Source organism: Kazachstania africana, chromosome 6 (genome assembly GCF_000304475.1).
Source record: "Kazachstania africana CBS 2517 chromosome 6, complete genome".
NCBI classification, from domain to species: domain Eukaryota; kingdom Fungi; phylum Ascomycota; class Saccharomycetes; order Saccharomycetales; family Saccharomycetaceae; genus Kazachstania; species Kazachstania africana.
In genome coordinates, this window is record NC_018945.1 from 811,099 (window position 1) to 838,941 (window position 27,843).

At 35.9% G+C, this 27,843-nt stretch overlaps 15 protein-coding genes across 15 annotated transcripts; 2 read left to right on the top strand and 13 right to left on the bottom strand.

Annotated features, from left to right (window-relative positions):
* Positions 1–265: 265 nt before the first annotated feature.
* Positions 266–3,376, bottom strand: SPT16 (chromatin-remodeling protein SPT16; the record flags this gene model as incomplete). The annotated part of the gene is made up of 1 exon (XM_003958094.1): positions 266–3,376. One exon carries the CDS (start codon positions 3,374–3,376, stop codon positions 266–268), a length of 3,111 nt encoding a protein of 1,036 aa, XP_003958143.1.
* A 428-nt stretch (positions 3,377–3,804) lies between these two features.
* SIP2 (Sip2p) lies at positions 3,805–4,851 on the bottom strand (the record flags this gene model as incomplete). The annotated part of the gene is made up of 1 exon (XM_003958095.1): positions 3,805–4,851. One exon carries the CDS (start codon positions 4,849–4,851, stop codon positions 3,805–3,807), a length of 1,047 nt encoding a protein of 348 aa, XP_003958144.1.
* A 601-nt stretch (positions 4,852–5,452) lies between these two features.
* MIG2 (Mig2p) lies at positions 5,453–6,703 on the bottom strand (the record flags this gene model as incomplete). The annotated part of the gene is made up of 1 exon (XM_003958096.1): positions 5,453–6,703. The coding sequence occupies one exon, from the start codon at positions 6,701–6,703 to the stop codon at positions 5,453–5,455; it is 1,251 nt and encodes a 416-aa protein (XP_003958145.1).
* Positions 6,704–7,923: 1,220 nt separating this feature from the next.
* On the bottom strand, positions 7,924–8,661 carry YPT32 (Rab family GTPase YPT32; the record flags this gene model as incomplete). The annotated part of the gene is made up of 1 exon (XM_003958097.1): positions 7,924–8,661. One exon carries the CDS (start codon positions 8,659–8,661, stop codon positions 7,924–7,926), a length of 738 nt encoding a protein of 245 aa, XP_003958146.1.
* Positions 8,662–9,086: 425 nt separating this feature from the next.
* Positions 9,087–10,208, bottom strand: NCS6 (Ncs6p; the record flags this gene model as incomplete). Its single annotated transcript, XM_003958098.1, has 1 exon — positions 9,087–10,208. One exon carries the CDS (start codon positions 10,206–10,208, stop codon positions 9,087–9,089), a length of 1,122 nt encoding a protein of 373 aa, XP_003958147.1.
* Positions 10,209–10,726: 518 nt separating this feature from the next.
* On the bottom strand, positions 10,727–11,686 carry VAM7 (Vam7p; the record flags this gene model as incomplete). The annotated part of the gene is made up of 1 exon (XM_003958099.1): positions 10,727–11,686. One exon carries the CDS (start codon positions 11,684–11,686, stop codon positions 10,727–10,729), a length of 960 nt encoding a protein of 319 aa, XP_003958148.1.
* A 141-nt stretch (positions 11,687–11,827) lies between these two features.
* SKI8 (SKI complex subunit WD repeat protein SKI8) lies at positions 11,828–13,012 on the top strand (the record flags this gene model as incomplete). Its single annotated transcript, XM_003958100.1, has 1 exon — positions 11,828–13,012. The coding sequence occupies one exon, from the start codon at positions 11,828–11,830 to the stop codon at positions 13,010–13,012; it is 1,185 nt and encodes a 394-aa protein (XP_003958149.1).
* A 342-nt stretch (positions 13,013–13,354) lies between these two features.
* CLG1 (Clg1p) lies at positions 13,355–14,335 on the bottom strand (the record flags this gene model as incomplete). Its single annotated transcript, XM_003958101.1, has 1 exon — positions 13,355–14,335. The coding sequence occupies one exon, from the start codon at positions 14,333–14,335 to the stop codon at positions 13,355–13,357; it is 981 nt and encodes a 326-aa protein (XP_003958150.1).
* A 739-nt stretch (positions 14,336–15,074) lies between these two features.
* On the bottom strand, positions 15,075–17,093 carry KIP3 (tubulin-dependent ATPase KIP3; the record flags this gene model as incomplete). Its single annotated transcript, XM_003958102.1, has 1 exon — positions 15,075–17,093. The coding sequence occupies one exon, from the start codon at positions 17,091–17,093 to the stop codon at positions 15,075–15,077; it is 2,019 nt and encodes a 672-aa protein (XP_003958151.1).
* A 1,209-nt stretch (positions 17,094–18,302) lies between these two features.
* Positions 18,303–19,565, top strand: MDM34 (ERMES complex subunit MDM34; the record flags this gene model as incomplete). Its single annotated transcript, XM_003958103.1, has 1 exon — positions 18,303–19,565. The coding sequence occupies one exon, from the start codon at positions 18,303–18,305 to the stop codon at positions 19,563–19,565; it is 1,263 nt and encodes a 420-aa protein (XP_003958152.1).
* Positions 19,566–19,573: 8 nt separating this feature from the next.
* Positions 19,574–19,834, bottom strand: BOL2 (Bol2p; the record flags this gene model as incomplete). Its single annotated transcript, XM_003958104.1, has 1 exon — positions 19,574–19,834. The coding sequence occupies one exon, from the start codon at positions 19,832–19,834 to the stop codon at positions 19,574–19,576; it is 261 nt and encodes an 86-aa protein (XP_003958153.1).
* A 168-nt stretch (positions 19,835–20,002) lies between these two features.
* COQ6 (putative N,N-dimethylaniline monooxygenase COQ6) lies at positions 20,003–21,454 on the bottom strand (the record flags this gene model as incomplete). Its single annotated transcript, XM_003958105.1, has 1 exon — positions 20,003–21,454. One exon carries the CDS (start codon positions 21,452–21,454, stop codon positions 20,003–20,005), a length of 1,452 nt encoding a protein of 483 aa, XP_003958154.1.
* Positions 21,455–21,964: 510 nt separating this feature from the next.
* On the bottom strand, positions 21,965–22,348 carry TRX3 (Trx3p; the record flags this gene model as incomplete). The annotated part of the gene is made up of 1 exon (XM_003958106.1): positions 21,965–22,348. The coding sequence occupies one exon, from the start codon at positions 22,346–22,348 to the stop codon at positions 21,965–21,967; it is 384 nt and encodes a 127-aa protein (XP_003958155.1).
* A 271-nt stretch (positions 22,349–22,619) lies between these two features.
* AHC2 (Ahc2p) lies at positions 22,620–23,003 on the bottom strand (the record flags this gene model as incomplete). The annotated part of the gene is made up of 1 exon (XM_003958107.1): positions 22,620–23,003. The coding sequence occupies one exon, from the start codon at positions 23,001–23,003 to the stop codon at positions 22,620–22,622; it is 384 nt and encodes a 127-aa protein (XP_003958156.1).
* A 372-nt stretch (positions 23,004–23,375) lies between these two features.
* SRB8 (Srb8p) lies at positions 23,376–27,737 on the bottom strand (the record flags this gene model as incomplete). The annotated part of the gene is made up of 1 exon (XM_003958108.1): positions 23,376–27,737. The coding sequence occupies one exon, from the start codon at positions 27,735–27,737 to the stop codon at positions 23,376–23,378; it is 4,362 nt and encodes a 1,453-aa protein (XP_003958157.1).
* Positions 27,738–27,843: the final 106 nt, after the last annotated feature.

The window sequence follows — 27,843 nt, forward strand, 5'->3', positions numbered from 1 at the left end:
TAATCACATTTGATGATTGTTTGAAGTTTTATTCAGCGAGGAATATTGTATTTTAATGTCAGACGATTTCCAAAAAATCTTCTATTCTATATCTAATAATTTATATACTTAAAACTAAAAGATAACTAAATTTGAATATACCAGAAATTTCAAATTTTTCATACAATTAAGAAAATATTAGATGAAGTATTTAACAGTAAAACAAAAAAAAACCTAACTATATACAACACAAACTTGAAAACTAGTGACTGGTAAATCCCCATTTTCAATCTCTGTAATTACTGTTACGGTCTGCTTTTGCAGCCTTCTTTTCAAGTTCATCCCAGTCATCGCCTTCTGCACTTTCTTCACCACTAAAATCTTCGCTACCATCGTCACTCATATCGTCTTCTTCAGAATCATCTTCTTCCGAATAGGCACTTTCATCTGTTGGATCTTCTTCTGATGCCTCATATTCACTGATTTCCTCATCACTTTCTTCGGAAGCTTCATCATCGGAACCTGTAGCCAAGAAATTCCAACCACCATCCAAGAAGAATTGATGTGGGTCCTCCTGAAGTGACTTCATGATGGTACTCCAGTTTAAGTTAATGGTAGAAACGGTATATGGTATGTCCATATCAGTAAGCCATTGTTTTAAGAAATCTAATGACTCAATTGGCACAGTGTTAATGTGTGTCACAGGTTTATTGAAATCCTTATAAACAAAAACCATATCAAAATTCTTTAAACCAAATTGAACTCTTTCTAGAATACAAATTTCGATTTCTTCCAAGTTAACAACCATGAAAGGTGGTTCAATTAATTGAACTAAACAATCTGTGGTTGGCATACAGAAAACGGCTGATCTATTTGGAACACCTTGGAAACCTAAATCTCTAAATGTACTCTCAACGGAGAATAAACCCTTTGATGCTTCTGCGATGGCATCAGCAAAGTATCTAAACTCTTTATCTAAAGCTGCACGCTTTCTTCTTTCTTCTTGTTCTTGTTCTAATTCATCTTCATCGCCATATCTTCTAAATTTGTTTTGACCACGTCTAGCATTACCAGTTTCATCAACCGCCATATCAGAGGCTTCACGATAGAATTGAACATCTTGGATTTTTTTCTTACCCATCAAAATTGGATTCTTCAAATGAATATGAATGATAACGATCAACTCACCTTTACAAGATTGGAAAACGAGATTTTTGATATTTGAAAATAGAATATCAATTCTACTGTCAGTCCTTAAAGGTGATTGATATCTAATACCGTTTTCATGAATAAAAACAGAGCCGGGGACACGTTTTGTATCAGGACTTGGTCTAACAAAAATTTGGTCAAGTCTCTTTGTTCTACCGGTTCTATTTTCTATTAATTTGTCTTGATGAACGACATCTGCTAAATTTTTACGTTCTTGTTCCCTCTTTGAGGATTCTTTCTTCAAATCAGCAATTTGTTTGAATGCCTCGCTCATACGATCACCATCCTTTGATCTTAAGGTGATTGAACGCAAAAATTGGTTTTCAGCCGCATCATCATAAGGCAATTCAACTACCTTTTTAGATAGACCACCAGAAGTACCAGGAGAGTGGAAATTCAAACGTAAGTAGGTATATTCTCCTTCCTCATTTTTTGAACCATTCTTATATGAGTTGATATGAAATGGGACTGGCCTACCATATATTGGAACAATAATAGTTTGGGATTTCCAATCAACATGAAGTCTTAAATCACGAACATTTGTTGGAATTTGTGACTCACGAACGTAAGATTCATATTTCTTGAAATACTGACGCTCTTCTTTGCTAGTATCATTTGCATCTGCCGCACTGAATCTTAAAAGTCCATCCTTTAACAGCTTTTCGTGCAATTTTCTTTGATTGTCCTTACGAATTTGTTCCTTTTGTGCATCATTTGAATCACCACGTGCTTCACCACGTAATTTTGTTCTTAAGATTTTAGAATTTCTGGGATCCGCCTTACCAGCAATAACTTTTGGTGGAGTAGTCTTCTTCTTTTCTGCTGCATCATCTTCTTCTTCATTATTGAAGTAAAATGAGATTTGAGATCTTGTCTTTGTAAAATTCGTCAAAATCTTTGGTTGTTCATCTTCAACAGATGATAACTGAACAGTATCAGCTAGTTGTAGAGCATAATTATGCTTTGTTTTAGAGTCAGTCAAATTATTAAAACCGATAGAAATGTTGAAACAGTCACCTGCAGAAACCTTTCTATAATCATTCTTGGTGTTCAAGACAAAATTTGAGTCTCTGAATTCTAAACCCATCAAAGAGCCAATATTTTTGGTGAAATGTGAAACTAAGTCAGGTTTTTGAGTTTCCATATACTTCACAACAGATTCATAAATTTCCTTTGGCGTACGACCAACTTTCAGTTGGTTATTGATGATTTCTCTCTGAAGTTCTAACATGAAGTCATAATTATTAACCATTTCCTCAGAAGGATCAATCAAAAAAGTTCTAGTAATGTTTGAACAATAATTGTTGTAACGTATACCACAAGATGCTAAAATACAACCATTCCCATATAGTTGATCATCATTAGAACGTGCGGAAACCCTCAAATCAAATTTTTCACCAGATTGTATAATTGGTGAGTACGTCCAATCCAACAAATCTATATTGAATTTGTGGTTTGATGGACATAACTTGGATAAATCTGGAGAAATTTTTTTCAAGAACTTCACGTCGTCAATTTTATTTTCAATTTTATCAGATAATTTACTGTTTTTAATCTTCAATTCTTCATCGACAGCACGCACCATCTCTTCAGATAAAAGATTCATGAATTTATCTGAACCTTTACTTGCTACTGCAATTAATGATTGCTCTTCGTCATCTTTGACCTCCCAAACCTTTGATAGTCCCAGTGAAATATCAACTATATTAAAATCATTTTCCTTAACGGCTGCCTCCCATATAGGGTTCCATTCATTCATGAACTTACCTTGATACGAATCTTTGACAGGAATACCAACGTTTTTACCGGCAGATTTCATGGCTTCAATTACATCATCGAATAGCTTTTTGTTATGTTCTGGATCCTTATTGTTTCTTTGCCATAGTTCCAGACTTACATCCTCTGGTAAGTTCTTGAATAACTCTTCTGCTTTGTTTAAGTGCTTGGCCTTCGCAGAACTAGTAATAATGATAATCTTTTTTGGGACAAAGGCTATCAACGTAGCAGGAAATTCGTAACCCAGGATCCAATTATGGAAGATGGTAGTCTTTTGGTATGGATTTTCTGCAGCAGAGGAACCAAGTACGAATAATAAAGAATTTGGAGAGTTTTCAAATCTAGGATATTCAGAATGTAACGCGACCAATCTCTTCTTGAAAAGAGAAAAATCAATGCTTAATTCTTCCATTTTTGCAACCTCTTAACTTGATCAATATTAGTAAAAAAGGCTGATTTTATGTTGTTGGTCTTGTAAACTTCCTCTGACTATTATGTTTTCCTCTAAATGTAGTTCAACTTTTTTCTTAAAAACACGAAACTTGAAAAATTTTCTAAACTTCATGTTATAATAAATAACTGCGATGATTCAGGTAAATCAACATGCAAAGCCCCATCAATAGCATCAGAAACTGATCTAAAATGAAGAGCAAGGAAAATTGTGCAATTATTGCAGTTTTCAGGGATCTTTTTGGGTCCAATTTGCTCATCCTAGAGGCAATCCGTACACAACGATGCGTATAGTTGATTCATATTGAAGAATGCATGAAGTAAGAGTGTTCAGGGCCAATTTAGATCATTAAATTAGAATATGTATATACACATTGCTCCATAACTTCCTTAGTCTATGGGTGAGTAACATACCTGGGTGATGAACTTTTCCTTGTAGCGAGTAGTCGTTGAAATTGCTAGCATGTTGCTTTTAACACTGTTTACTATCAAATGGTTTAGTACGACGTGGTTTGGGATGGGCAAAAATCCTGCATTGGAATCATCTGTATGTTGTAGAGAATTTTGATCATTTAAGATCACAACGTCAAAATGTGGTGGAATTTGTGGAGGCATCAGCCATGATATACCGTTACTGTCACGTCGGCCTCTCCTCTTTTGCACATCTAATATAATGTAGTATTGCTCCATTACTTTTGGATCGGTGGATAGGGCAGGCACCTTTTGTGAGTATTCATATTGTTTTTCCTCTGGTGCAGATGAATAGTACCTGACGAACCCATCTCCTATATCGTCTGGCTCGTTTTTAATCTTTAGTGCAATACGTGACGCCTGACTCAACTTGGTATCACTTTCATATTGTCGTTTTGATGGCTTCACCTCTATATAATTGACCAAATTCCCCATGGAATCTGTTGCACTTGGCACATCGTCACTAAACCTCAATTCATTGTCAACAACAAATCTGAATCTATGGTTCCCTGGAGGTAGTTTTAGCCTTACACGAGCCCAGTCTGGGTTAGTCGGGTGCTCCACTAATGCAATCATCTTCCTCCATGACGTAAACGATCCAGTAACATAAACTTTTTTCCCTCCTTGTTTCCAAATAATCTCTACAGGCACCATATTTTCAGTAGCACTGCTACTTTGGAACTTCATTTGTCCAGACGGAACTGAGTTGTTGTCTCCAACACTTTCACTACTATTACTACTGCCACTACTGTCTGACTGACCGCCCTCGAGAATAATATTAGAACCCGGTCGTTTGGCCACATCTTCATTACTAATTGCTACAAGCGTGGACAACTCTTGTCGCAGGGACTCCGCCTCATCCACATCCCTTTGATCGTACCTACACTGATGTTGCACCTCTGGCAAATCTGCTTTATAACTCGTAGACTGTACCCAATATGGCATTTTCATATTAACATCAGGCATGGCTTCTATACAAGCACTTTCTATATTAACAAGAGGGCAAATGAACCTTCTTAGACCGCAACTGATCTAGTAAACACAGAGGTCCCAGACTACTCGTGAATTCCATTACTCGAACCCAGTTTTATATAGCGTAAATCATTTTCTCTCAAAGGATTTTCATTAGTTGAGCGAATTACATTGATGCTCGATGACAGGCTGCAGCAACGACGTCCACGTTGCGAGAGAGCCTATGAAATGGTAGTATATTGATTGCGGGAATTTCAGAGTTGTTTAGCTGGGGAGTGAACAGTTGGAAGCGGTATTTCTTCGAATGATTTAGATGACGGAGGCATCGTGGAGGAAAGCACGCCGATCATGATCATTTGATATCTTAAACTTAGCATAAAAATTATGTATGGTTCTAGCAACTATAGTGGATGCGATCAGGTAGTATTATAGATCTGTATCATGCTGTCTAAGTTGCGAAATTGGTGATTTTGAAAATTTCATGCAAAACGTTATCTGATTTTTGAGTGATGAAGGATATATAAGATTTGTATGGTTCGTGATATATAGGGTTCATAATATGTTTTGTACATCGATAAAAGCGATGGAAGATCAATCAAAACTTCTGTGGTTTATTGAAAAGATCAACTTGTTTTAAGATACTACTCATTGGAGGTAATCTCATCTTGAAATTACCGGCCGACCTTTCATTTGGAATGAGATCCTCATTGATATTGTCCTCCTCTAAACTTTCGTCACCATCTGTGGAAATATCAAACTTGGCACGATGTCGTCTTCTTGGGGAGACACAGATACTGTCATTGGAGTCAGTACTGGATTTTAATGTGGTGTTAGAAAGTTTATTTAATACTGATTCTTTAGGGAAAATCCTATTACCGGTGCCTGGCTTATTTAAGAAAGATCTTAGAGACACTAAACTACTAGAACTGGAAATACTTCTGGAATCTTCATTAACAGGTTTGACGATTTTACCAGGCGGTACATTTCTTCTAAAATCGGAATAATGTGAGTTGGGAAGCGGTAAACTCAACTTTTCTCTCGATAGTGATGATTGTTCAGATTGTGAGGGCATTTGGTGGGCAGGCTCTGGAAAGTCATTCATCCGCACCGATGGTCCAAGCTGAGTATCACAATAGTGAGAGGCATAGTTACTTGTATTTGTAGAAAACACAGAGGATACTTCGCTTAATGCTAATGAGCTATTCGATGCAGACATGGGTGTGACAGAATGGGGTAAACTCAACGAAGTATCATTGAGATGACTTCCCTGCATAGACACAGTCATGGGAGGGGGGCTTGGCGTAGGCGATATATATGCATTCTGATGCTGAAAAGCTACTGTGGGGACTGAAGTTACTACACCACGAGCTACAGGGGCCGGAAAGGATATTGTAGAAACTTGGTTTGTTTGTATACTTTGTTGAGGAACGACTACTGGGAAAGGTATAAACTTAAATTGTACTTGCGGATTATAGTGATGCTGAAGAGTCATGTTAGATAAAAGATCGTTATAGCTCACACTAGCGGTCACAAAGGGATTACCGGTAAACGCAGCACCAAAATGCTGATCACTTTGTGCGCGCATGAGGGTTTCTTTCGATCTTTTTACCTTCACTTTTCTTCTTGTACTACTAGTATGTGTCTTAGCATGTCTCTTAAGCTCGTCACCTCTACTAAACTTCTTTACACATCCAGGAAATGAACATTGATGTGGTTTCTCGCCAGTGTGCGTCATAATATGTCTATTCTTGTGCTCCAGTCTATGGAATCCGCGAGAACATATGTCACACTTGAATGGCCTTCTATCATTATCTTTTGGGAAGTTGCCATCTTTCTTAGAACTCATTTTCATAAATATAGAATTGCTTACTTGTTGTCACTTGAAATTAGACAGTTCAGCAATGCAATGCAAGGAAACGCTAACAAAAAGAAAAATAAAAAGTTGCTCAGGATTGTAAGAAAATATGATTTTTTTTCATCTTATAGATATATACAATGTCCAGGATGAAATCGAGAGTACATGTACTGCCAAAAATGATATCATCGGTATTCATTAAGATAAAAGTAGTGTTTCGGAAAAACCAGAAAAAATTTTCCTGCCGGAAAAAGGCCTCTTATAAATTATGGAACAAGAAAAAATTACGGTTTTTCCGAAGGACCCTCCTCTACGGCATTTTAAAAGGCATGACCGACCAATTAATGTAGCTTTTCCTTCGACGTAAAATTTATTTTTCCGAGCTCGAAGAAAACAAAGGAGAACCGGATAATCTCAGTGTAGTCGAACAATTTTGGTGGAGGTGGGGTATTGTAGTCCTAGTTTCCTCCTGGTCACATTTCCTCCTGCGACGACTTCCACATTTCGATACCTGCAGTCCGCGAGGTGATCTAGAAATTCGGTAGTGGTCAAGGTTATATGATCATAAGAGAGCACACTTTTTCTTTGCCCGCATACATGCAGTTTTCAGACTGCAACTTGCATTCGCATAATTGCTTGTTAAAGTTGTGGATAGCAATTTGAGGTGTTTTCTAGCTGCAATATGTGTATAGCGGTAAGACAAAGCAAAATGGCTATGTATTATGGAATAAGAGGTATGAGAAATTGGCCGAATCCCTCTAAACACCTATCCTGACTTGTTATTGTAGTTAAGATGATTAAGATTGATGATACTGCTTACTGCCACACAACTTTGGAAAATTTTGTGTTAGCGATATTTTAAGTAGTAATCGAGCCTTATTAGCGTATTATCGCTGTCGCTCGATTGAAAGCATTCTCGTTGCACCCGTATAGAAACCTTTTTCGGAACTCTCCTTCGATCCTGGAGATTTTTTGTTAGATGGCTGTTCCGGATGCAGTGGTCTGCACATTTTTGGGACGACCTAGGTGCCGGATTATCTTTTTTTCCATTGTATGTGCATGGCCTTTCTTACAACAGTGTGTTGAGTGAGCACTTAAACATGAAGTTTTACTTACTGTAAATTTGCAAGCATTTTTTACTATTTTAGAGAAATGAAAGATCATTATTTAGAATACTTTTTGTTATTTATAAATGAAAAGTAAATGGTATTTCATATATAATATGATATAAGAAAACAGAGTGTTAGTGTGGGAAAAACAATAAATGAGTCTCTGCAAACTGATTTAACAACAATTGTTTGAGCTGCTTTTTTCTTTTCGTTAGGAGCTGGGGTTAGACTGATAGTTGGACCCTTTGGAGTGCCGTTATTTATATCGTTGTTACCTGAATCACCTAAATCGACTTGGTGTTTGCTAACCATTTGGTAGATGGCAGTAATTAACTCTCTAAATGCTTGATCCACATTCTCACTGTTCAAAGCACTTGTTTCTGTGAATAAGAGTTGATTTTCTAATGCAAAGTTTTTAGCCTCATCAGTAGGTACAGCTCTTAAATGTGCTAAATCGGACTTGTTACCAATTAACCCCACTGCAACGTTATCGTCAGCATTTTCCCTCAATTCGCTAAGCCAATGATTACAATTTTCATACGTAGAAGACTTACTTATATCGTAAACGATTAATGCACCTACTGCACCACGGTAGTATGCAGATGTGATTGCACGATAACGTTCTTGACCAGCAGTATCCCAAATCTGTGCTTTAATCTTCTTGCCTTCCATTTCAATTGTCCTAGTGGCGAATTCGACACCAATGGTCGACTTTGATTCGATATTGAATTCATTAGTTGTGAAACGCGATAGTAAATTGGATTTTCCTACACCCGAATCCCCAATCAAAACAATTTTGAACAAATAGTCGTAGTCATAGCCATAATCTTCGTTACTCATCTTGTATCCACACAGAAATGGTTGATTTCTTTGTCTGCCCTACCATGATTTTAACATCAAACTATTTTAAATCTCTTCTGATTGTTTTTGTTTTCGTGCTTTCATTGTGAACGACGACCATATTAACCGAAACTAGCTTACCCGGTATTTGAAATTATAAGCCATAATAGCATTGAGTACTGCGTGCCACGGTTAGTGAAACGCTCTATGGGATTAGGCATCTTGTGTCGAGCAAATTTGTAGAGACAATGTTGCTTAAATGAGGTTCTGAGGGTTGCATTGTGCCTGGATGGCAACCAGGGCGTTGCGTTTAAACCTCATCTCATCGACCCGGTTAGAAGAAAGAATATGTTCATGACAATAAATTAAATGTATATAAATACCTGATAAGTAAGCTTAATAAATAGTACGCGTAACTACATTCTTCAAAAAGATAGGTGTTCCAAAGTCCTCATTACACGAGCAGCACCTTCCATTGAAGTGTCGTTCTCCAATGTGATTTTTGATCTACTTTTTTCTAGGTCAGCCAGAAGCGTACACGCTTTACATATCTTATTACTTGATAGGTACCCACATTTTTCGCATCTGTTACCGTCAACAAATGTAGATTTCTTTGCACTGGTGGCCTTTTCTTGGTTCTTGTTCTTCGTAAATTGCTTCTTTTTCCTCTCATTTTCATCCTTTAACACCAGGTTCTCACCACTATGTATGATATCAATGATACAACTTGGTCTAACTGCTTCTAAGTTTTTCATTAATTCTCTAGCTGTTCCTCTGAAGGCTTCGGGAGCATAAGTACACTCGGTAGAGAAATAATCCAACTTTTTGTAATGTGCATACAGGACAATCTCCTTTTGATATGCGTATTTGAAAGGCTTGGATCTTTTTATAGGAGAGCCTTTACTTTGAGTTATGATCGCAGTTGATTTCTCCAGTCTAGCAATGTCACCACGTAAAATGTTCATCAACACGGTTTCTGCCATATCATCTGCGTTATGTCCAGTAATAACATGCTGAATTTCTAATTTCTCAGCACCCCTATCCAAGGACTGTCTTCTGAATATACCACAGTAGGTACAACTGTTTCTAATGCCTGCGACCGCCACAATCTCGTCCATTGTCCAGTCATACAATTCCTTGAACGAAACAATCTCTAAGGGTAAGTTGTATTGTTTTTGATTTCTCATAACTGTAGCTAACGAATCATCTCTGTAGCCAACAATACCTTCATCTACACTCAGCAACGTAATATCAATACCATAATTATGTCTTTCGTTTAACAGCTTTATGAGATATGCCAGCACTGTAGAATCTTTACCACCAGATGCACCAATAGCCACCCTTTCACCGCGGTAAAATACGTTGTTAGACACGATAGTATTATGAATCTCAGTCTCAAAAACATAAAAGAAACATTCTTTACAAACCTTTTGTAAATTCTTCGGTCTCTTCAGTACAGCCTTACGAGAATGACATATTTCGCAAAGTTGGGATACTTTCAACTTTTTAGGCACGTTTACTGGGTCGGTAGGTCGTACCCAACTCATATTCGATTATTATTTTATGTTGTCTTTATTACTAATTAAATGGCTAAATGCAATTTTTCATCGCATCGCAAATTTTTCTATTATATATCATTTTCATTATAGAAGAAAGTAATACATTCTACAAAAAAACTTGTGTATCATCTATTTAGAGGTTTACTTGCATGACAGGATGCTTGATCAGTGGCATTATCGCCCTTAGAATATTGGAAAATATCACTATAGATGTTATTGGCCTCGGAGGTTTGTTAGTCACCGTACATTTTGGTGTGTCGTCGTCGCGTTCTTGATAGTGTCTCTTGCTTTTCTGGCATATGTAATATCCACGAGTCAGAGGTCAAGTATCATTTATCAGACCTTGCCGCGAGCTGATTAAAGTCTTGATTAGGAGGCACATTCGCATTATTTTAGTCCGCTCCTAATATACATCAACCAAACATATAGAGTATCATACGCCCCCGTAAAGACGGTGAGGATTCCTCGTAATATCTATCGTTCAATAGTTATTTCTCCACTCTTTGTTATAGTCTATCATTAAATCTTTTAGTGTTATTTGTAGCTTTCTTCACTTTATTTGCAGTGACGTCAACGTCATTGTTGAACCCATCCAGCAATTCATTTTGTTGCGCTAGTTCATTATTCATCTCCACTAATAGTGTTTTCTGTCTTCCAAGTACTTCTCTCAATTGATCCAAATCTTGGTTCTGTTCCTTTGTAGTGTCCTTTTGTAGTTGTAAAAGCTCTGCATTCGACATACTCGGAGATGCACAGAAATTACGGGTAGAAGATCGTTTAATAAATGGTTGGGAAGTTACTTCTTGAGGCATTTCCAGTTTCTCTGAGGTAGTTTGGAGCGATAATTCGTTAAGATCATTTTTCATAGTTCCTAGGAGGTTCTTTCTCCTACGTAGCTCCGCTGAAGTCAATGTCACCGAATCAGCAGATATCTCCTCATCTAAGGCCTTGATGTCCAGTCTCAAATGCATCAAAGCCGCAGTATCGTGGCTAGATTTACATTGTTCCAAGGCATTCTTGCAATCCCTGAATTTGCTCATCCAATGATCTCCAGAGGCCGCACCACCATTATCTGATTGCAAAATGACATTCCAGTTCGTGGGGAGACTAAGAAAGGACTTAACTGATTCTGAATTCCTCCATTTCGTATCAAAAGAATCATTAAGTAAATCATACAAAAACCGAGCTAGTTCAATTTTTCTTTGCTTTGTCACAGTAGAGTCTAACGAGGCATTTCTTTGAAATATGCTGGTCCTTGGAGGTAACGAATAAGGCAACTCCTCCTCTGATAGCTCATTTCTAAGGTTTTTCTCCAATTTAACAAAATCTGAATACCTTTTCTTAACTTGCTTCTGAAATATCGTGCTTCCTTCGCTGTTTTTCGTAATCATTTCAAATGTGTAGACAGTATAGCTATTGGCTACCACTTGCGTCTCTGGAACCAGCACCTGGGTCTGCAAATTCATGTTTATACAACAAGCTGTAGTCTTCACAGCAATGTTTTCCCAGTTTAGCTGATTTTTCAGCATAGCGTTTAAATGAAAAATTTATATTGAAGGATTGATGTCAGCTCTACTCGAAGACTACAAAGGAGATCAAACCAAGAGATGTCGAAGGTTTTCATCCCTGTTTCTAACGTCGGTAAAGCACACGATGCTGACATTTATAGTGTCAAAGTATTGAAAGGTTTCACGGTAACTGCAAGTGGTGATGGTAGTTTGAAGTTCTGGTCAAATAAGAAGATATATCAAAACGATTTCAAGACATTGAAGGACGATGTCCACGTAGAGTTTGTCGATGCTACTGGTTTGCATCATGTAGATTGCCTTACAGTGAATGATATGTTAGGGAATGATGCTTTAACTGTGAATATTATCTCAACTGTATCTTTCAATGGAATAATTCATTTCTATCAATTTGTAAATGAAAATTTATCTACTTTGAAGAAAATCAAATTACTCAATCCAGAAGAAATTAAAATCCATTCCTTCTGGTCGTCCCTGTGGGTGAATGGTAATAATGACCAGGTTGTTTCTGATAGGTTAATAACGAGTGATATTAAAGGTAACACTAATATTTGGAAATTTGAATTATATAAAGACGAAACAAAAACTGAAATTGAGCCACATCTAACGTATCAAGGTGAAATATCGTCGAACGAGCCGGTCGTTGCAACTTGTGTGGATGCATCAGCAAAGAGAGGTTTGATTGCCACTGGATTTGCAAATGGAACAGTGGTTGTATCTCAATTGAGTACTTTAAGGCCGTTATACACTTTTGAATCCAACTCCTCGAGCACTGTCAATTCAGTAAGGTCATTGAAGTTCTCACCTTTGGGGAACCTATTAGCAGTTTCAAACGATTTTGGTTCATTTGGTTCAATTACACTTTACGAAACAGAATTTGGTGAAAAGATTGGTAACCTTTCTATTCCAACGCATTCTGGTCAAAAATTAATTAGCGGTACTACTTTTGCACATAACGGGTGGGTGTTTAACCTTTCGTTTAATTCTACAGGTGAATTTTTGGCCACCTGTGGATACGATAGTAAAGTCAGAGTGTGGGATATCAAGTTAAAGGAAAGGGTATCTACTTTGAATCTTTCTGCAAACGATATTGAAATAGAGGATGATATCATGCTACATGATGAGAATGGTGATTCTACTAAATTCCCGCCAATTTTTGATGTTAAATTCATTAATAAAGGTATTATTAACGACACGAACGAAGGTTTATGTTGCGTTTGCATGGATAGAAGTATAAGATGGTTTAGAGAAGCTGGTGGTAATTGAAATACTAACCATTTTGCAACTGAAAAAGAAGAAAGATGAGAAAAATACGTAAATATTTTTATTAAGTTTAAAGAAAGATATACATAATATTAGAAAACGAAATATTCAAAATAATGTTATTAATTTTTTTTATTCTTTTTGTAATTATAATATTTTTTTGGAGTTTTTGAATCATATTATATAATCAATGAATTAATTTGAAATTTTTTTTTTTTTTGAAGTTTTAAGATTATTTTAAATATTCTATTTCAAAAATTGTTAATTTCAATGTGTTTATTTTTTATGGGGGGAGTAGATTATTATTATTATTATTATTTCATTTGTGTGTTCTTTTTCTTTTTTTCAATATACTTTATAGTATTGTTGTTGAGAATCAAAATGATAGTAATCATAATTGAAATCGTTATTTCTAGATTTTGAATTGCTATTCAATTGAATTGGAGAATTGAAATAGTTATAATAGCATGGAGAAGATGGAAAAGTTGAATTTTGGTGGAAACTTTGAATTGGAGTTTGACAATCTGAAATCATTGGGGACCCAATAATTTTTCTTTCATTGGCAAAGATATCATAAGAAAATATGAAATCATTGTATAAGAAGATTGTTGAATTTAATTCGTAATTAAAAGAACTCAACCAATTTCTTTCCATTTCATTAATTAATTTCAAATCCATACCTGTAGCTTGAGACCAAGATTTGTTGGTGAAAGTCTTATCATCATTGAATTTATTGCCTAGGATGAAAGCAATAATTGTATTTTGATAAATGACGTTGATACCAGGATTCGAATTTTTCATAATATTTTGTGTTAAATACCTTGAGAGATAATTTAGCGAATAATAGATAGTCGAAACTGGTAATCTAGTAGCATTCAATACAGATTTGATTCCCTTTAAGAATAAATCATAACTGTCCTTATTTTGAGAATGGATACCAAACCCAACATAGACATTATGAACAATGAAAGCAGACATAGTGTCAATATCATAATTTAGATCTAGAGAGACACCACCGTTAACATTATCTTGAACCATAGGCTGAGGAGGAGCAGGTTGATTGAAAAGTAAGCCTGGAGGAGGTAACGAGACGCTGTCTCTGTAAAAACCATTATTGTTATTACACTGAGGCAATAGAGGTGGCATATAACAACCTTGTAATACGACTGGAGCAGCTAAAGTACCACCCATATGAGGTGGTGGTGGTGCGACGGCATTTGCATTCGCATAGAAATAATTGTTACCGTTACCTGACAAAGGAGGTAATTGAATAGGATTTGACACCATATAGTCATATTGGTGTGGTGGTACGACCAATGGAGGCATAGAATAGCCCACAAAAGTGGTCATGGTCCTAGTGATTTGTTTTTATTATAAAAAAAAAAGCAAAAAAAGTAAAAAAAAAATTTGGTTCCCAATAGTAAGCTCAAACACGAAGACAAATTAACCAAATAACTGTCTTTAAGAGTTCTTGAGACTTTCTAATCCTTCGATACCTAAGGGTATGGTAGATGAGTAGTTCCTTTAAAAAGACAAACAAAAAAGTTCCAGTAAAAGAGAACAGACTCCTTCCACCTTAGCAACCTCGATTTGAATGTAAAAAAAGATGGGGGTTAAATTATATTATATATAAATATAATATAATTTGATGGGAGATGGAGGGGGGATATATATAATAGTAATTAAACTATAAAAAAAAATGTGTGAACCGCGATTAGTTCTTTTAACAGTTGTTATCAAGATTGATCAATTTATTCTTGAAAGCACCTTATAGTCCAACCGAGAAAATTTTTCTCTACACGTTGTTGCGTGGGTCTTGAGATCCTTTCGCATGCGTGAGAGGGGTCCGAAAGGGTGGTCGTTAGGGTTGGGGGGGTCGGTTCGTTTGCTATGCGGGGACGGCCCGGATATGTTAGGGTTGGGAGTCGAAGGACAGTTCAAGCCCTAAGTATTTTGCAGAGAACAAAGTGGCCCGGACAGCGTTAGGGTTTCCATTTTCCGGGCCACATTACCCGGTGGAAGGTTTTTGTGGCAATTGGCAAATTAAATTATATTATAGAACGCTCTAACTGGCGAAGTTGTAATTTTGTGACACGTCGATGTCCATTGCAGATGAATCGTTGACGATGTCATCTGACCAGCGCAGCTTCTTCTTTGGCGCTGCTGTTGCGAGAATCGCCGCGGTGACCGTCGGCGTTGGTGGTGTCATGGAGAAGCGACGAGTGTTGTTGTCTTGTGTCATGAAAATATTGGCAAATTCATCGAATGTTTCATCTACACTGGCAAGTTCTTGTAATATGGTGTCTACATTTTTTTCTTGCGTTATAAGACTTGCATGGAACTTGAAAAATCTTGTCATGGTATCGTTCGTCAACAATTTTTCCATGATCATTGACGAATTTATCAAGATCTCGTTTCTTGTCAATTCATTGAGATAGTTTAGTTTGTCCTGAAAGCGTGGTAGATGCATGGCTTCATCCCAGTTTTCTGATTCACGTAGTCGTGGTAGATCGATACTCTCGGAATTTTGGAAAATGGTATCGATTTCATCGTTTGAATCAAATTTAATTTCTAGTTGTTTAATATCATTTTGGATTTTTTGTTTTATCTCTTGGAAATATTCACTAGTGGTGTAATCCCAATTTATAATATCATCAATTTCAATTTCAATCAATTGTAAAAACCGTCTTTTCACAAGCATTAATGATTTCATAGTTTTGAAATTACCACTATTTGCTAACACTTTATTTAAATTATTCCCAATGTCACTGATACTCATTTCAATCTTCTTCACCGTTAAATTATATTTGGAAATTTCCATATTGACAATCTTATCTTCACGGGCTTTTAATTTATCAATTTCTTGTTTCTGTTCCGTGATTAATTTCAAATAGGATCCAACGTGTCGATTTAAACTAGTTTGATTTCTAATCACTTTGGTCTTGATTTCTTTGGCTCGATTCGCATACTTCAGTGTGTTTAACGTTTCATCATAGTGTAAACTACTTGGTGACACACAAACTATCATAACAGTCTTGCAATTACCTCCCAATGAAAATTTTAATAACCTCGTTAGTTTCGAATCTCGATATGGGATATGACATGACTTCTTATTTATGCATAATGCGTTGATACAATTACCCAGCGCGAGTAACGATTTATTAATATTGGCACCTTCATACAACCGTATTCCACGGTTCTTCGTCGTTATAGCACGTTCGCTACCGGCGAGATCGATGATAGACAATGTAGAATCAATCTGATTCGTACTGCCAATGTCATCAAAATTCTTTAAAACTTGTTTAACATGAATTTGCAAGACGGAATGAGACCTGGATGAGACTTCATTAGCTTCTGTCGGGGACGATGATCGGTTTAAATTACCGCGAATTACCAAATCAATAACATCTTGAACATTTTCTGGTCTATGGTACGAAAGATTGGTCACGGATATCTTACTATTTTGATCTTCTCTAATGATAAGTTTTTTCGACGGCGTCTCAGGTTTCAATAAATCTCTTATCGTCTCGTTATAAATCTCCAGATATGATAAACTTATTTCGATTTTGGATCTGTTACTATCTTGTAATAAAATTTCTATCTTACCAAATAATTCGTTCATTGTTCTAAATATGATCCCTGGATCTTCAGACGTCCCATTTATTGTGTACGTCTTACCACAACCTGTAGCTCCATACGCAAAGACGGTCCCATTGAACCCATCAAGGACAGAATCCAGTAAAGGACGTGTAGTATCCTCGAAGATCTGCTCCTGCGTACTGTCATCATCAAACAATTTATCGAAGATAAACTTCGTTTCGCTTCTTTTCTTGTTGAATTTCACATGTTTGTTAGCAATCGAGTTTAGTATATTTTCATTAATCATGTTCAATGGATTTCTATCCTGTGGATCGAATATCAACATCTTGTCATCCAGACAATCTACAATTTTCCAAATCCCAGTAGGTTTCTTCATATTATTGATGTTATCATAATCTATCAAATGCGGTCTTTCCGTGTCATTGAAAGGTCTAATCCTCACGGCAACTACGATAGACGATTGCTTCGATCCCGACGATGACATTGGTCCAACTTCTGTCAGTAACTTTCTCTCTATACTCTTCTGCTATGGTACTGATTTGTATAATACGCGTTACATCGGCAATTTTGATCTGTCGATGTAAACAGAGAGAAGAGCTCAAGTGTGCAAGTTGAGAGGTTCCACTGCGGTGTGAAAGGCTGTGGGAGACGTATGGAAGCCAATCAGTGTGGGATGATGGGCTCTGTGGAGAGAAGACTGGAGGGAGAGGCCAGGTGATGCTGGCGATCAAGTCCTGGGCAGGGCATCGAGCCGTGAGTCGGTCAGGTAATCGCTGATGCGTTGCATTTATGGTGTTTACAAAGTGTGCGGTTGTAATACTGACTGGTACCACCTGTTATTATCGTACCCAATGGTGTTGCTTACTGTTGTCGTGATGCTTACTGTTGCGAGGAGGATTATTTTGGTTATGGTAACCTTTATGCAAGTGCAGGACCCCTCACAAAGCACGAGCGCCAAAGTCCAGCTAAGTGATGATCTGCTTATAGTTCTCACATTATTGAGAACACTCACAGTAATATCAAACATAAGGTACCGTGGTAATGAGTCTAGACACTATGTCACTCCAGCAAGACATACAGTCCCTCGACGGTTCCAAGCACTCTGTATTATGTACCTTTTGAAAAGACTCCCATTCAAATGGGGAAAGCAAGATTCTGTATATAACAACGGACGACGAATCAATGCAGTTCTATAAATCTTCAGATCTGTGCAAGATTTCGCTCTCGACGCTTCACTCTGTGAGTTGAATAACCACAAAGCATAGGCCATGTTTCACGATCATGTCTCATACACTATGCAGCACGAGGTGCAAGCTGGATCCACACTTCACTGCCATTCCAGTGCGATAACATGGTCTCCTAGTCGCCTGCCCTCGCGTTGATTGAATCACGCAAAGTATGCAAACTACGCAGTCCCAGCCTCATAGCCACCCCGTTCAATGCCCTGCTCCGACAGGTGCCACTCCAGTCAATATCGTCTGGTTGCCTCTCGTCGATAAATCCTGGCATTAGTTTTAAATTTAGTGGCATCACGTGACATCTCGTCAGGGTAATCATGTTTAATTTTTTCTGACTTATTTACAATTGGCTCAAATTAGAAATATATAATCTGATCAGATACGAAAAACAAATATTTTCTCATCTTATGTTCGATGCATATATGGAAGACAGTTGAAAGACCCTTTGACTCGAGATGTCGTTTATATTTAGCAATGATATGTTTGATGATATGGAATTTAATGAAAAGATAAAGCGTAAATTGAATTTGTCTTTAAATAAATCTTTTAAGGATGACAATAAAAACAACAATAATAATATTCAAGATAATAATTTAACCGATGTTTCTTCTGAAGAATTTGACTTTCTTTCGAGTGGTATAACGGTAACAGATATCAAATTCAATCAAGTCCCGAGTTTTAAAATACTGGATCTGGATATCACTACGAAGCCACGATCTTTAATTAAGGGTATCTGTAAAATATCAATACGTGATGCATTAATCGAGCTTTCCACCATAATAGAATCAAATTTGTTGTATCTTAACGTGGCAAAGAATGAAAATTTGCCTGATTTTATCAAACCTACTTTAATTGAAAATAATTCATTTAAGATTCCAATAAAATTGGTTTTCCAAGATATTAAATTGGATTCGATTTGTAATTTTTTCATTCAAGACCATGGTGTTAGTATTTCTTTCAATGATATCTCTATCGATTTCCAATTTAATTGTTCTATCAAGATTTTACAGAAAATGATTGAAAAAAATTTGAAAAATTCAATTCAATCAGTATTTAAAGACATTTTACCAAGTGTAATCTTTAATATGTCTCAAAATTGGTTTAATAAGAACCATGATCAGAAATTAAATCACTTAAAAAATACGTCAAAGAATGCTGCACGTAAGATAATATTGGATGATAGCGACTTAAATCCATTAAATCTTTTAAAATTATCCACAATTGTTATATCGAGAAACTCATTATCTCTGACAGATAAAGGTTCTATCAAGAATTGTCTAGAACGTTCGAATTTGTACAGATTCATCTCACAATTACCTTCACTGTCAAATGATACATCATCAATGGAAAGAACAAACATGTTACCATCAAAATGTCTAGACAATGTAAACTTAACAGAAATAATTAATATTCAAAATAAGTTGTATGAAAGAAGTGAAACGACAAAACCAAAGAGACGTAGAGTTAGACTAAATCGTAAGAAGAAAACAACAGAATCAAAGCATAGTGAAACGACAAAACCAATTATAACTATGACTCAAGAACATCCAATGAAGATTGTACCCACAAGACGTATAAGTTTCGTAGGTATCAACAAGGACGATAACAAAACCCACTACAACAATAATAATATTCAGAATTTTTACAATAATTGGAAATGGAATAGTAATTATCATTTCCAATTACCTCCACCTCCCCCATACACAACAATTATATAAATATAACCTTATACAACAATCTTTGACCACTCCTTTTCCGTGTAACATTTACAACTAAAAGCATGAATGCTCGTCATTTCCTCACGTATACAATTGTTCACAATTCTACTTCTCTGTATCTTATTCTTACCTTCGAATACATCGCTTACAACTACGACGTCAAACGATTTACCGCATCCATACGACAAATCCGTCACTATAATGTTATACACATTCGATATACTACTATTGATCTTTGATCTAATCTCTTCCTCAGTAACCATAATCATACACACCTGTCAAGCGACTTCCCAGTTCATCTTACTAATTAATAATCATCTGTACACTCAGCTTATATAAGAAAAATTTCGATGAGCTTGTCATTTTTTCTACTTTGCAATCGAGCCGTTGTTTTTTCTTTTCGCCGGGTTATATAGTAAAAGTACTTATGTAAAAAACTATTTACACATCTCTTCACCGCCCGTCAGCGTATCGATAACTAGGTTCTTGACGGGTTCTATCTTGTCAGTTAAGGTTAATCCTAGACTTCTCATGGCTACGATGGGTTTTGAGTCTGTTTGGTACAATTTATGTAACTTATCAGCTAGTCCTAACCTGACATTGTTGAAAGGGTAGCATTCAGCCCAATATGGTTCCAATGCTAATTCCGATCCAATATCGAGACCCCTTAATGTAGCTTTTTCAAGTGCTTTTGTCAATTCTTCCACATCGTGTTGTCCCATATTCAAACCTTGGCCGGCTAATGGATGAGTAGTATGAGCAGCATCACCTACCAATGCAATTCTATCTGTGACATATTTGTCAACGTGACTGAACTTGAATGGGAATCTTGCTACGGAGCCCTTTACGACATCAACAACTTGTGGTGGAAAAATTTCATCAATTAATGAATCATCCTTTAAGTTATCCCAAGTTTCATTGATTCTAAAATTGATGTCATCTATTAGTTCATCTGACTTCATAGTGTTATTTTTTATAGCATTGAAATAATACTCTAAGTCTGCATCGCTCAATACAAATGCAGCGTTTATCAGACTAGCAAAAACTTTTGTATCCATATTGACAAACATCTCTGATAATGTGTTGCCCTTGGTACTCCAGACTAAAGATGCGTTGTTGTCAGGTAATGGTAAATGTGCTACGGGTCCCCATTTTAAAAACCTTTGCCAGCCATTGATTTTAAATATGGGAGGCCCGTTCAATTTCAAAGTGGCGACAGTGCCAAATGTGTTATATTTCCAACCTTCAGTGTTTAATTTGGAAAATTTCTTAACTGGCGAATTGGCCCCATCACATCCAATTAACAATCTTGTTTTGTAGGTCTCCCCATTTGATAGTTTCACTAGGGGCCATGACGTAGGATCTTCAGGATTTGAATATGAGATATTCTCTACTTTGACATTTTCCTTCATTTCAAAATCTTCTTCCTTTAAGTTCAATTCTTTGAGATGTTTCAATAATGAGGATTGAATATTCATTATTTCTACCATATATAGCATTGATTCTTTATTCAGTGACATATGTGCCTTAGATATACCATCGGTAATGTAGCATCCATCGTAAGGTTGAATTCTATTTTCGAGCAATTTCACATTCAGTGTATTGGTGATGAAATTCAGAGATTTTGGAGTTATTGAAACGACTCTATTATGATACTCGGTTGGTGGGTTTGAGTAAAAAGGAAGGACATTCTCGGTAAGCTTTGCTGAATCTACCAGAGTTGTCTTTAATTTTGCTAGATGAGACGAATTCTTTATTGCAGTAGCCAATGTAAGACCAGCTGGGCCCCCACCAACGATTAAAATATCAGTTAATTTAGGGATTGTCACTTCATCCGCCGTGGTAGCAAAAGTTCTGACCAATTGCCTCGAGAAACTTATCTTTAGCATAATCGCTATTTAAAGGTCAAATTTAATTACCAGTTGAATGACTCCAGCGTGAGTAGAGATCTCAATTGACAGTTCTTTAATGTTGTACTCTCTCCCGATCCTTGATGGGTATGCCAATTCTCCGAGATTTCTTTTAACATGCATCTCATGTTGAAAAATTGATGGATGTTGCATACACCATAAAATTCAAGCTGCAGTAGCAGTACGAACAATTAAACAGCTGAAGATGAAATGTCTTGTGCATTCAGTGTGAGTAATATCAGATCTCAGCTTCCAAACCCAGTTTTCTACGTATTTTCACTGCCATTGTAGCATCTTTTAGCGCTGTCGAGGAAGAACTAGCAGTAGAATAACAATACCCACGGCACAACTGTTATGACTAACAATGCAAAGGGAAGTGGACACTTGGATGTCTGGGAACTTACCTTAGGAAGTCTGGTTTACGAGTTGGACATCGTAAAAAGGCCGTAGCTTGATATTTCGTTAGAAGTATATAGAAAGATACGATAATTATTTAAATTCGTCAATATTCTCTAGTAGCTTCATTGTGTTTGCACCGATAACTTTATCTAAAGTCTTCCCATCTTTTAAGAACAGAAAACTGGGCATTGCAGTGATCTTACAGGATTGAGCTAGTTCCATCGATTCATCAACGTCAACTTTGTAAAAATTGACTGTTGGGTTCTCCTGGATCAATTTCGTCATCAATGGGATCATGGCTTTGCACGGTTGACACCAAGTTGCGTAAAAGTCCACTACGGACAATTTATCACTGGAAGTTTTTACAATATCGTTAAATTCTTTTACGGTTTTCAATTTGGGGATCGTAGCATAGCTTGATTGAAAACGACGTGCCCCAACCCTCCAGGTTACTCTAGTACCTACTCTGTTCATATTTGTGGCTAGTGCTTTTACTGAGATTCCTTTAAAGATGATTTCTCATTCGGCACCTTAATTTTTATATTTCTGTCATCACATAATATAATTTGAATTAGTCATGGGAAAAATATTATTATGACTCTAATAAATTATATGCATATATATACACTTCGCTCTAAACTATATAACGAGGTGGTGCGGTTGGGTGGTTCATAACTAATCACTATCTACAACTAACCAGGTTAGGCTTCAAAAGGAGGAATATAAGAAAAAAAAACTTTCTTTCCTACAACAATAACCCTTCTGTGTACATCGCCAACAGCTGGTCATTTGCAGAGACGTATTCCAGTACGTCAATACCATATTTCGTCCAGTCGATATCGATGTCGGTGCTAAACTTACTCGACCGTCTTTGCTGGCCTTCCAAAGTGAATATTTCTCTTAGCAGAGGTTTCAAATTGGTCAAGACATCGATGAATTCTTGGTAATTCTTAGTCTTTTCAACTTGGGAGTACAACACTTGCAGTTGTTTGTAAAAATAGCGTTGTTCTGTTAATTTTCTTTGTAAATGAGATTTTTCATGTTTCAATAGCGCATAATCTAGGTTCTCGTCTATGCTCTTATCTTGAAACTCCTTCACTGAATCGTGAACAGGTGTTGGTGTAATCATTCCATCTACTTCTGAATATAATAAACACAAAGAGATATGCTAAAAATTTTGAAAGATTTCCGCTTTGATAATAACCTCAATATTTTCGTTCTTAAAGAAGAAAACAAACCGCTTATCAATTTTAATAGACTCTCAATCAGTATACAACCAACATCGAAGTACCGTTTCTACTGAAGAAAAGGTAAACAGTGTATCCACTAACTTCAACTAAAATTTGATTGTTTTTGTTTTGCCACCCAAAGGGAGAAAGGAAAAGGTTCGTGTAAACAAAAAAAAATCAAAAAAAAAAAAAAAATTCAGCCGTTGCTTAGACCGGGTGATGAGAACGGGAAAACTAGTTGTAATCATATTATTGGATTACTATGGCTGGTACTAATGAGGGTTCTTATTCTCGTAGCTTGCATCGAAGAGACTGAGGTTGTAGCATCCGTTGTTGAAGGAGTTTACTGGATCAGTGTCGTTCTGATAATTCTTGATGTTGTTGTATGGAACGTTCTTGAATTTGCAAACGTACCGTTTTGATTTTTTGTCGTAAATGAACCATCTACCATGATCATTTGAGTAGTCTACATCCTTTGTCGGAGTTATACCCAGATTTAATGCAACAGAACTATCTGTATTATCATCTGAAACCTTCATGAATGATGAGACTTGGAAAGGTGGTAGATTTATCAAATTTTCTGGAACCTTGAAATCATTCTGCATCTTACTGTTTGAACGACCTTGAGGAACTATTGAGACATTTTCATCATCTATACTTGTCTCCCCCAGCGTGGCCACATAGTAGCAATACGATTTCAATGAAGATAATATTTCATATAAGAGTAATTTTAATTTTAGACTAAATGAAACTTTTTCAAATAGTTTAAATAAATTGGTGACAAATTTATTTATTCTGTCTCTTTCTGATTCTGTCTTGAGCCCCTGAACGATGGTTTCAAGAACAGAATTTTGATGTATGGTAAGAATCTTAATTGAAACGTCGAGCTGTAATGCAATAGGCTGTAAATTATCGGATTCCACGAATTTAGAAATAATCCTTTCACATTTATCAAAACACTTAAAGAAAAGTGATGAGTTTGCCGATGTAAGTTTGGTAAATTTCCTCGATAGACTAGTCGTTGTATCAACAATAAGAATGAGATACTCCCTTGATAGCTTATTCTCACCACTATCTAGTAATATATTTTCAAAAAAATCATTTTCAACTAATTGAACAATTTTATCAATCCATTCAATTTGATTAATTTCATCAAATAACTCAGATGTAAGTTCATTCAATTCGGTCACATCAAATATCTTGTAAAGAAACTCTTTCAAATATTCATCAATATCTTCCTGTGTTTCATTCTTTTCAAGGATCTTGGAAAATTGATAGCCAGTAAACGCTTGGAAAACCCACAAATTTGTAAAATCCAGCATCGAATATGTTTCATACAGCAATGGCTCGTCGATACTTACTTCATCTTCTGTGTCATCATCTTCACCATCATCTACAGTGCTGGCTTGTACATCTTGGTTCCTACAGTTAAAATTCAATATGTCATTCATTATTTGGGATGCCATAGTGGGACGTTGCTTTAAAGTCTTCATCAGAACTGTCGTTACAATTCGGGAGTATTGAGAAATTGGTCCATACGTCGTTACTAAGCCAATAAACGTCGTATAACGTTTACTAAGATCCAACTGACAAGAAATCAAAATAGATTTGAGATTACTCTTGATAAATTCCTCTTCATGAAACTGGTAAAAAATTTCACTTCTTACATCATTTTTTGAATTATAGGTCAGAAGGTCTAAAACAAATGAAATCCCTAGTGTACTACTAATTTGTTCCATTGTTAATAACTTTGCAGATATAAGTTTGATTAAGTCCTTTTCTTGGAAGCTCTTTCTTTTCAAAAAAATTGACATAAGCTTATTATATTCCCGGGAATTTGCACTCATTAATAATAACAGGTTATATCTTGATTTCTGTCTTATTTCTGTTTCATTTGAATCAGAAATAATAACCTTGATGTTCAATTGGAATAATTTTGCACAATTCGACACATGGAAATCAATATCATTAAGGCATTTGAATAAACTATGGACAAACTCATCGTCCTCTTGTAATTTTTTTAATTTATTTTTCTCCTCCTCGTAAATCTCTGATAATTCATGCTTTAGATCGTTATCAATAATTAAAGCTACTGGAAAATTCTTCATGAAAAATTTCCAGAACTTCACGAATGACAGAATGTTGTAATGTAATGCATCACTGCCCTTAAGGATTTTGGAATATATGTAAATGAAGGTCTTTGTGAATAAAATATGATCGTTAACAAATTGTGAAAATAACTTCTGATATTTTATCAAAATATCAATTAATGTCTCCATGGCGTCAATATCTGCCAGCAGTTGATGGTAGACGATGAATTCAATCCATTTATAAAAATGGTACAACACATCTAAATCGAGCCAAAAAAGATTAAACATCCTCATTATCATTGAGCTGCTGACTGGTTCAGGCGAACTGCCTGAACATAAATGATTTAAACACGCCTCCGCAAGCATAATCTTACTACTTTGTGGTAAATTCAAGTGAGACGAACCATCATAATCTCCCGAAAGCAGCCTTTCCTTGTTTGATTCAGCAGCTTTCAATAATGTATCAAAGTTATATTGCTCATAAAAAGATGGATCATATTCGATCACGTTTCTTAGTACCATGTTGAACTGACTTTTCATTAAAGGTGAAATCTTCAAATTGATAATAAGATTAACATGGAGAAATTTATCACCTGAATCTTGCAAATACATGATGCCCGAACTGATAAGCTTCCTGATATACGTTGGAACTTTGATAATGCCATAAATAATTAGAATGTTCAATATTTTGTATAGGGATTTCAAACATACTAATAACTTAAGGTTTGTGGAATTCAATTTTGCAATTTGAAAAACTACTGACCAAATCAAATCTTCTATCTCATATTCAGGAAAGTTGTCGGCAAGCGATGAATTGATTTGCAAAAGCAGTATTTTAGCAACTAATTGCATCGATTCATAATGAAATGTACGGGATGGATGAATTGCCCATAGAATTAACTGTAAAATTTGTGTCTTCTGTAACGGATTTTGATCAATGTATTGTGCCCAATCGAAAGCTGTAGAGTTATCGTCTAATTTCTTGGTAAATGATATATCAGCGAATTGTATTCTGATCACTTTCAAATTTGGATCTTTTGAGGATGATTTGAATATATTCGAATAATCTGCATCCCAATTTGAGGTGTTAGAAGGGGAAGAAGCTGCTGAACTAGATGTAGCCAACAAACTGTTACTCCTTAATGTTTCATTTCTATAACTAATTAACTCCAACTTCTTCTTAATTTCCCCTTTATTTACAGTGCTACTTGAGGCCCACTTTAAACTTATTATTTCAAAAATATAGGGTTTATAGAGATCCCAACTCGATGCGTTGAATAAAAAGATATCTAACGTACTCCTCTGAAAAAGTTTCCATATTAAATTACGCAAAATGGATAATATTGATTCCTTTATCTTGGTATTTTTTCTGACATCATTTATAATATAACTTTCGTCATTTATCATAGATTTGGCATTTGAAACCACATAATACTTGTAAAGCAATATGTCAGTGATCTTAGAGACCAAAAAATTATTATTGGTCGAGTGAGTGGAATTATTACATTGTAATGAAAATGATTTATCAGGCAAGTTACTTGAATTGATTAGTTTATCCCAGAATATAGTTAAAATATGCAAAGCTGTGGGCAAAAATTCGAAAAGTTCGATTTTAGAAATGAACTCTATCAGCCAGTGATGAAATACTTCTTTATTAAGGAGATCGAGACTGTAACAATTGCCTAATAGTTTTAAAAAGTAATTTAGCTCAGTTTTCCATTTTTTTAGTTTAGCAGCGTCATTGTAATATTGGTTCATTTCAAAAACTAGTTTTTCAAGAATATAAACAAAATTATCAGTCCATTCCTTATACAAGGGTGATGAAATTGATTCTGAGATCTTTTCCAGGTCAGTGTTTGGATCATTAATGAGTCGATTCAAATCCCACTCAGACTTTGAGTTGGAATTTGTGTTCAAATATTTAACTTGTAAGGCGTGAGCTTCAATGGAATAGCATGTCTTTAAAAGCCAAATTGCCCTCCTTAAAGGTATCTGTTTTACGTAGCATTGTTCGATAACTTGTCGCCTCTTAAGCCCATGCGGTATAAATTTGGAAATTTTATGTAATGAAGTGTGAGGAGAGCTCAACTCCTGCAACCACAACTCCTTTCTATTGTCGGTTAAAGTGACTCTGTTAGGCAATACAAACCCGGGACCTGCTAGGGGATTAAAAACTCGAAGACTATCAATAGAAGCAGGATTGTTATCAGAGGAAGATATCTTATTTATTTCTTGTTCTCGAATCTTCAAGACCTTCGAAAATTGTGATGCTAGCTCATTAGACAAATTTGGAAGTGATTCATGTAGAGACGATCTAGCTGAGATACTTTCGAAATTTACTTTTGATGATACGTAATATCCCTTGGAGACGAAATTTAAGAGTATCTGATCTTCTTCTTTCTTGTGTTTCCATGGTCCAAAATCGGGATATATCAGCTTTGATTCTTGATCTGATGGGACCTTGTTCTTATATTTATCATTTGCTATCGCAGTATATGGATGCAATTCCTCTGGTGGGTTTAGTAAATATTTACTTGGTGACATACCCAATCTGTTAACTTCGGAGAATGCAGTTACAATAGTAGTCTTGTCGTTTTCTGACTCTAGTAGCTCAATGTTCGAATTTTTGATAAAGGCCAAGTTTTTCCAT